This window comes from Aquarana catesbeiana, linkage group LG08 (assembly GCF_042186555.1).
Source record: "Aquarana catesbeiana isolate 2022-GZ linkage group LG08, ASM4218655v1, whole genome shotgun sequence".
In the NCBI taxonomy this organism is placed as follows: Eukaryota; Metazoa; Chordata; class Amphibia; order Anura; family Ranidae; genus Aquarana; species Aquarana catesbeiana.
The window spans coordinates 296,586,590-296,596,368 of record NC_133331.1 but is presented as its reverse complement, the minus strand read 5'-3'; the positions used below and the strand labels follow the sequence as shown (position 1 = coordinate 296,596,368).

Genomic DNA, 9,779 nt, shown 5'->3' with positions numbered 1-9,779 from the left:
TTCTGTACTTTTATTTAATGTCCTTTGTAGAACCTACCATATGATCCTTGTTCTTGTTATGGTGAGCTTAGTGCACAGAAGAGTTTTTCGGGTGGAGTGCACCTGTCTCCTGGATGGAGCACACTTGTTTCCTAACAGGTGCCCTGAGCTATGCCTAAGCCTATCATTACAAGAACTGTGCACACCTGGACACATACCCTGCTGGTCTTCAGAAAGACCTAGACACACACCCTGCTGATCTTCAGAAAGACCTGGACACACACAGCCTGCTGGTCTTCAGAAAGACCTGGACACACACCCTGCTGATCTTCAGAAAGACCTGGACACACACAGCCTGCTGGTCTTCAGAAAGACCTGGACACACACCCTGCTGGTCTTCAGAAAGACCTGGACACACACCCTGCTGGTCTTCAGAAAGACCTGGACACACACCCTGTTGGTCTTCAGAAAGACCTGGACACATACACCCTGCTGGTCTTCAGAAAGACCTGGACAAACACCTTGCTGGTCTTCAGAAAGACCTGGACAAACACCCTGCTGATCTCCTGCAAGACCTGGACACTGGGTTGGAGATCTCTTCCCTCCCAAAGCACTTTGAAATCTCCAAACTACAGAGCCCAATCCTGGAATACCAAAATCTGGAAAAGGCTGTAAAAACACTTTTCTGCTTCCATAATGGATACTCCAGAGTTCCACATATTACATATGTGTGAAACTTTGTCCTTTTTATAACCTCACATTGTCACACCACTATATGATCACTGTTCTTGTTATGGTGACCTCAGTGCACAGACGACTTTGGTAGAGGTGGGCTGTTGACCTGAGTATACATACAGTGGCAGTGTGTTCCTCTATTGTCTTAGAGGGCTCCAGTTAGACACACTCCACCTCAATAATTAATAATATTTCAGTAGTATCCATGCCTTATGCATTTAAGTCCAATTATGTGCACCTGTGGATATCAGTCACCCTGTGCAAGGAGAGAAAGCAGCAGTGACTGGTCTTATTTACAGGAAACTCCTGCATAGATCTGGTAGAAATACACAATGGACACCAAGATTACTTATGAGCCTTAAACAATATTTGTTTAACACCGAGTTCAGCTTTAAATATCCTTTGATCTCTTTGGCAGCAGTCAATGTGTAATTCACTGAAGAGGAGAATAAGCTGGAAAACCCTGTAGTTGTTTTACCACTTCAACCTTGAGTCCCGGAGGGATATGTAGTATGTGTTTTGCTTACCATGATTTCACCTGTGTGGAGGAACTTCTCATCTGGGAATCTATGATTGTCCCAATCTGTAAGGTGACACATCTACATTTCCTCCACAACTTGATTAGGATAGCGACAACCCAACAGAGACACATGGAGAAAGGCTTAGAGCCCATGTTCTGCTCATCATCATGGACTTCACTTGTGTGAGAAACTTCTTATCTGGGGATCTGAACAATCTCTAAGGTGAAATGTCTACACATTTTCTCGACAATTTTGTATGCACAGAAACAACCCAACAGAGATACATGTAGAAAGGTTTGGAATCCATATTCTACTCATCATGACCTCACGTGTGTGGAGGAAGCTCCCCTCTGGGGATCCATGACTGCCCCAGTCTGTAAGATGACTCATCTACATGTTTCCACCAAAACTTGGTCAGTATAGAGACAACCCAACAGAGACACATGGAGAAAGGCTTGGAGTCCATGCTCAACATGACCTCACCTGTGTGGAGAAACTTCTCATCTGGGAATCTGTAAGGTGACTCATCTACATATTTCCACCAAAACATGGTCAGCATAGAGACAACCCAACAGAAACCCATAGAGAAAGGCTTGGGGTCCATGTTCTGCTCATCTTGATCTCACTTGTGTGGAAGAACTTCTCATCTGGGGATCCATGAATGTTCCAATCTATAAAGTGACACATTTACACATTTCCTCCATGACTTGATCGGCAAAGAGCTAACCCAAAGACACATAGACAAAGGCTTGTGAAAAAAAACCTTACCAACTCAAGTCATTGGTTGACATATCTTCTGGGCACTCTTTACCCTATTGGGGTTAATTTACTAAAGAGTGGAATGAATCAACGTCAAGGAGCTTGGATGATGCTATACCTCAGAGGACACTCAGAGAATGGACGGAAGGGGGTGGATGGAAGGGAAGGAGGGGCCGGTCGGGAGCAGCGCGTGCCATGACAGTTCTTATTATTACAAGAGCTTCCTGCGCTAGAGTTCATGTGTGTTGAAGAGCCTCTCATGGGGCCCCCCCAATGGCCCCGGGCCTTCAGGTAGTGCCGCTGTAGATAATTTTAGCAGGACCTTCAACCGATGCTGCACACATTGGCCTTCTTATCTTCTGTGCTGAAGGACCTTATCACAGGACTGAACCTTACCTTTAGGAACCTTACCAACTCAAGCCATTGGTTGACATATCTTATGGGCACTCTTTATGCTATTGGGGTTAACTTACTAAAGAGTGTAATGACTCATTGTGAAGGAGCTTGGTTGATCCTGGACCTCAGAGGAGACTCAGAGAATAGGGATTGTGAGTACAAGATGTATAGAATTTTTGTTGGTGACTAAAGTCTGTTAGCTCACCATGACATGAACCAGGGCTAGGCCAAGGGGTAGACAGAATGGGTGGCAGCCTTGGACAATTCAGCAGGAGACGGGTGAAAACTGGTAGGAACTTCAACTGATGCTGCACACATTGGCCCTCTTATCTTCTGTGCTGAAGAACCTTATCACAGGACTGAACCTTACCAACTCAAGCCATTGGTTGTCATATCTTATGGGCACTCTTTACGCTATTGGGGTTAATTTACTGAAGAGTGGAATGTCAAGAAGCTTGGTTGATGCTGGACCTCAGAGAATAGGAATTGCAAGTACAAGATTCACACAATTTGTGTGCCTTACCAACTAAAGCCATTAGTTGTCATATCTTATGGGCACTCTTTACGCTATTGGGGTTAACTTACTAAAGAGTGGAATGAATCATTGTGAAGGAGCTTGGTTGATCCTGGACCTCAGAGGAGACTCAGAGAATAAGGATTGTGAGTACAAGATTTACAGAATTTTTGTTGGTGACTAAAGTCTGTTAGCTCACCATGACACGAACCAGGGCTAGGCCAAGGCGTAGGCAGAAGAGGTGGCAGCCTTGGACAATTCAGCAGGAGACGGATGAAAAATGTCAGGAACTTCAACTGATGCTGCACACATTGGCCTTCTTATCTTCTGTGCTGAAAAACCTTATCACAGGACTAAACCTTACCAACTGAAGTCATTGGTTGACATATCTTATGGGCACGCTTTACGCTATTGGGGTTAATTTACTGAAGAGTGGAATGAATCACTGTCAAGAAGCTTGGTTGATGCTGGACCTCAGAGGAGACTCAGAGAATAGAGTTTGGGAGTACAAGATTTACACAATTTGTGTGCCTTACCAACTTAAGCCATTGGTTGACATATCTTCTGTGCTGAAGAAACTTATCACAGGACTGAACCTTACCAATTTGCGCCATTGGTTGTCATATCTTATGGGCACTCTTTATGCTATTGGGTTTAATTTACCAAGGGGTGGAATGAATCATTATCAAGGAGCTTGGTTGATGCTGGACCTCAGAGGAGACTCAGAGAATAGGGATTGCGAATACAAGATTTACACAATTTGTGTGCTTTACCAACTCAAGCCATTGGCTGACATATCTTATGGGCACTCTTTACGCTATTGGGTTTAATTTACCAAGGGGTGGAATGAATCATTGTCGAAGAGCTTGGTTGATGCTGGACCTCAGAGGAGACTCAGAGAATAGGGACTGCGAGTACAAGATTGACACAATTTGTGTGCCTTACCAACTCCAGCCATTGGTTGACATATCTTATGCACACATTGGCCTTTTTCTTCTGTGCTGAAGAACCTTACCAACTCGCGCCATTGGTTGTCATATCTTATGGGCACTCTTTATGCTATTGGGTTTAATTTACCAAGGGGTGGAATGAATCATTATCAAGGAGCTTGGTTGATGCTGGACCTCAGAGGAGACTCAGAGAATAGGGATTGCAAGTACAAGATTTATACAATTTGTGTGCCTTACCAACTCAAGCCATTGGCTGACATATCTTATGGGCACTCTTTACACTATTGGGGTTAATTTACTGAAGAGTGGAATGAATCATTGTCGAAGAGCTTGGTTGATGCTGGACCTCAGAGGAGACTCAGAGAATAGAGTTTGGGAGTACAAGATTTACACAATTTGTGTGCCTTACCAACTTAAGCCATTGGTTGAAATATCTTCTGTGCTGAAGAAACTTATCACAGGACTGAACCTTACCAACTTGCGCCATTGGTTGTCATATCTTATGGGCACTCTTTATGCTATTGGGTTTAATTTACCAAGGGGTGGAATGAATCATTATCAAGGAGCTTGGTTGATGCTGGACCTCAGAGGAGACTCAGAGAATAGGGATTGCGAATACAAGATTTACACAATTTGTGTGCTTTACCAACTCAAGCCATTGGCTGACATATCTTATGGGCACTCTTTACGCTATTGGGTTTAATTTACCAGGGGTGGAATGAATCATTGTCGAAGAGCTTGGTTGATGCTGGACCTCAGAGGAGACTCAGAGAATAGGGACTGCGAGTACAAGATTGACACAATTTGTGTGCCTTACCAACTCCAGCCATTGGTTGACATATCTTATGCACACATTGGCCTTTTTATCTTCTGTGCTGAAGAACCTTATCACAGGACTGAACCTTACCCACTCGCGCCATTGGTTGTCATATCTTATGGGCACTCTTTACGCTTTTGGGTTTAATTTACCAAGGGGTGGAATGAATCATTCTCAACGAGCTTAGTTGATGCTCGACCTCAGAGGAGACTCCGAGAATAGGGATTGCGAGTACAAGATTTACACAATTTTTGTGCCTTACCAACTCAAGCCATTGGCTGACATATCTTATGGGCACTCTTTATGCTATTGTGTTTAATTCACCAAGGGGTGGAATGAATCATTATCAAGGAGCTTGGTTGATGCTGGACCTCAGAGGAGACTCAGAGAATAGGGATTGCGAGTACAAGATTTACACAATTTGTGTGCTTTACCAACTCAAGCCATTGGCTGACAAATCTTATGGGCACTCTTTACGCTATTGGGTTTAATTTACCAAGGGGTGGAATAAATCATTGTCAAGGAGCTTGGTTTATGCTGGACCTTCGAGAATAGGGGTTGGGAGTACAAGATTTACACAATTTGTGTGCCTTACCAACTCAAGCCATTGGTTGACATATCTTGTGCACATATTGGCCTTCTTATCTTCTGTGCTGAAGAACCTTATCACAGGACTGAACCTTACCAACTCAAGCCATTGGTTGTCATATCTTATGGGCACTCTTTATGCTATTGTGTTTAATTCACCAAGTGGTGGAATGAATCATTGTCAAGGAGCTTGGTTGATGCTGGACCTCAGAGGAGACTCCGAGAATATGGATTGCCAGGTCAAGACTTACACAATTTTTGTTGGTTACTAAAGTCTCTTAGCTCACTATGACATGAACCAGGGCTGAACTAAGGGGTAGGTAGAAGAGGTGGCCGCCTTGGACAGTTCAGCAGGAGACGGATGCAAAAACGGAAGGACCTTCAACCGATGCTGCACACATTGGCCTTCTTATCTTCTGTGCTGAAGGACCTTATCACAGGACTGATATAAGGGAATGGTGTCACCACAGGTTGTCTAATCCAAGATATCACCAGCCCACCATGTGTAGATAAATAGATAGGACACTTCTAATGTTTGCAAGAGAAAGCAGAAAGTACATTTACACCACAAAATGTACTCAGCCAATGAGAGGTAATGACTCCATTTTTATTTTTCTACTGTTATCAATGGCCAACACGGTACAACACCACATTGATGTCCTTGTAGAAATCGAATCTACTTATGAACTGTTTCTTACATGATGAAGATCAGCCCCATATTTTCGGAGGCGAATATCAAGGTGGTCTTCTTCCCAGCGGGAGATCTCTGATGTACGGCAGATTACGATTCCTATAGAAGACATTTCCCACACTCGAAAATCGAAAACACTTTCGAGAGTCGTGTGTGTTCTCTGGAGTAAGACATGACTTCTGTGAAAAACATTTCCCGCACTCAGGGCAGGATTATGGTTTGTATCCCCATGTGCAGTCTCTGATGTCTGTAAAGATTGGACCTCTCTGAAAAACTTTTCCCGCACTCATTACAGGAATACGGCTTCTCCCCCGTGTGAGACCTCTGATGTCTGTAAAGATAGGACTTGTCTGAGAAACATTTCCCGCACTCAGGACAGGCATATGGCTTTTCCCCCGTGTGGGATCTCTGATGTATGTCCAGTGCAGATTTATGAACAAAACATTTCCCGCACTCGGGACAGGAATGCGAATTTTCGCCCGTGTGCAATCTCTGATGATTGCAAAAAAGGAACTTCTCTGAAAAACTTTTCCCGCAGTCGGGACAAACATATGGCTTCTCACCTGTGTGAGACCTCTGATGTTTTTCCAGGGCATGTTTATGAAAAAAACATTTCCCGCACTCAGGACAGGAATGCGGCTTCTCACCCGTGTGTAATCTCTGATGTGTACACAGATTGGACTTCTCCAAAAAACATTTTCCGCAATCGGGACAGGAATATGGTTTCTCACCCGTGTGCGATTTCTGGTGTCTGCAAAGTTTGGACTTATCCGAGAAAGATTTCCCGCACTCAGGACAGGGATGCGGCTTCACTCCCATGTGAGACATTTGATGTGCGACCAGTTTTGCATTACGTACAAAACATTTCCCGCACTCAAGGCAGGCAAATGGCTTTTCCCCTGTGTGAGACCTCTGATGTCTGTAAAGATGGGATGACTCTGCAAAACATCTCCCGCACTCAAGGCAGGAATACGGCTTCTCCCCAGTGTGAGACCTTCGATGTTTAGTGAGATCCGCTTTATGTAGAAAACGTTTCCCGCACTCAGGGCAGGAATGTGGCTTCTCACCTGTATGAGATTTTTTATGCACATAAAGACCAGATTTAAAACGGAAAGACTTTCCGCACTCAAGGCAGGGAAACCTCGTATCTGTTGGAAGGATGGCGCTGACCCTCACAGGTTCCTCAGGATAAGAGGAATACGATGGTCCGGCACCGTCCCTCACAGTCTGAGGTTCCTCAGGATAAGAGGAATACGATGGTCCGGCACCGTCCCTCACAGTCTGAGGTTCCTCAGGATAAGAGGAATACGATGGTCCGGCACCGTCCCTCACAGTCTGAGGTTCCTCAGGATAAGAGGAATACGATGGTCCGGCACCGTCCCGCACAGTCTGAGGTTCCTCAGGATAAGAGGAATACGATGGTCCATCTACACTGTGTGGTGCCGGATGGACATTTGAGGTAGTTGGGTTTTCTCCTGGACTATACTGTGTGATGTCCTCATCTTCTACTTTACAGTCTGGAGACAAAGTGAGACAATCCTCTGAGGTTTTCCTCATCTCCCGTCCATCTACTAAAATAGAAATACAAAGATTATTACTAGACATGAAACCAACCAAGATGAAGACCAGGTTGATCCTGAAGACCACCGTCATTGGGTTATTGACTCCTCCCTCATTATCACTTTCTGTTTAAGGTTACATAGTAGGTGAGGTTGAAAAAAGACACAAGTCCAACCTATGTGTGTGATTATATGTCAGTATTACATTACATATCCCTGTATGTTGCGGTCATTCAGGTGATTATCTAATTGTTTCTTGAAGCTATCAATGCCCCCCGCTGAGACCACCGCCTGTAGAAGGGAATTCCACATCCTTGCCGCTCTTCCAGTAAAGAACCCTCTACGTAGTTTAAGGTTAAACCTCTTTTCTTCTAATTTTAGTGAATGGCCACATGTCTTATTAAATTTCCTATCACGGAAAGGTTTTACCCTATTGTGGGGTCACCAGTACGGTATTTTGAACCAGATGTCCATCCTTTGTAACCAGATGTCCCTTCATCATTCTTTATGGGACCAATATGATCTGACCTCCCTTTCTTACTATTTATTTACTTAAAGAAATTCTTGGGATTTTTTTTTGCTCTCCTCCGCTATGTGCCTTTCGTGTTCTATCTTAGCCGCCCTCATTGCACCCTTACATATCTTGTTGCATTCTTTGTAAAGTTGGAATGCTTATGATGATCCCTCAGCCTTGGATTTTTTGAAGGCCTTCTCCTTTGCTTTAATTTGCATTTTTACATTGGAGTTAAGCCACCCAGGACTTTTGTTTGCTCTTTTAAATTTATTTCCCATTGGGATGCATTGGCTAATGCCCTTATTTATTATGCTCTTAAAGCAAACCCATCTCTCCTCCGTGTTCTTTGTTCCTAAGATTTTATCCCAATTTATGCCTTCTAACATGGTTCGTAGTTTAGGGAAGTTGGCTCTTTTGAAATTCAGTCTCTTTGCATTCCCCTTATGTTTCCTTCCCCAGCCCCTCCCAGTAATCTGTCCACCAGATCCGTGATGTGCTGAGCCCGATAGACAACATACAGTTCGACACTTCAGGTCTTTGTGTCAGATTGCCCTCTCTGTCCTTCTAATCCCCTGTACACACGGTCGGATTTTCCGATGCAAAATGTCCGATCGGAGCGTGTTGTCGGAAATTACGACCGTGTGTAGACTCCATCGGACATTTTCCATCGGATTTTCCGACACACAAAGTTTGAGAGCAGGATATAAAATTTTCCGACAACAAAATCCGTTGTCGGAAATTCCGATCGTGTGTACACAAATCCGATGGACAAAGTGCCACGCATGCTCAGAATAAATAAAGAGATGAAAGCTATTGGCCACTGCCCCGTTTATAGTCCCGACGTATGTGTTTTACGTCACCACGTTCAGAATGATCGGATTTTCCGACAACTTTGTGTGACTGTGTGTATGCAAGACAAGTTTGAGCCAACATCCGTCGGAAAAAATCCTAGGATTTTGTTGTCGGAATGTTCGAACAAAGTCCGGCCGTGTGTACGGGGCATAAGAATTGAGTCCCCTACCACCAGAATCTGTCTTTCCTTTCCTTTGGCTTTACCCCCGCCCTCACTGGAGGACTTATTCCCCTGGCAGCTAGGAGAGTCCCTCAGCTTAAGCAGTGCTGGTCCCTGACTGGTTCCACCAATGTCACTCAACAGGGCGTACTTATTGGAATGTTCCAGGCCAGGACCGGCCTCCCTGACTCTTTCCCCCCTAAAGGTTGAGTAAAACCAGGACTCGGTCCACATCAGGCAGTAAAATCAACTTATTGCTTTATTCCACGAAAAGCATATGAGAAACCGCACTTCCCAAATGTGCTTCACCCAGAATGGGTGAATCCCTGCAATCCCTGGTCTATCCCTGCGAGCAAGCCCGTTCTGGGTGAAACACGTGTGGGGAGTGCAGTTTGTTGGGTAGAGACATTATGTATGTATGATGCAACCATCTCTCTTTTCTTTCATGGAATAAAACTATAGGTTGCTTTTACTACTCAGTGTGACTCTCATCTAGTGTATGCTTCAAACGTTTGAGTGGAGATGGCTCATTGGCGTCAGCATTATAATATTCCGTCAATGACCCACCTGTGCCGATCTTTGTAGCCGTGTCCTCCTCTATAATTATCCTTATTACTCCATCCTCCTCCATAGACTGCTGATCATTGCTGACATACCTCTCTTCTTCTTCTTCTTTAACCTCAACTTTTATATCTATCAGATCTTCACTCTAAACCAAGAGAATGATCAACAATATCATCTGTA

The 9,779-nt window shown here is 44.3% G+C and overlaps 1 protein-coding gene across 1 annotated transcript in view; it reads right to left on the bottom strand.

Annotated features, from left to right (window-relative positions):
- Window positions 1-5,845: 5,845 nt before the first annotated feature.
- The window catches only part of LOC141106830 (uncharacterized), a 125,065-nt gene continuing 121,131 nt past the window's right edge, over window positions 5,846-9,779 (bottom strand). Inside the window, exon 8 of the mRNA XM_073597759.1 lies at window positions 5,846-7,630. Coding sequence (XP_073453860.1) covers window positions 6,152-7,630 — 1,479 coding nt within the window. The 3' untranslated portion in view covers window positions 5,846-6,151. The remainder of the gene's footprint in view (window positions 7,631-9,779) is intronic.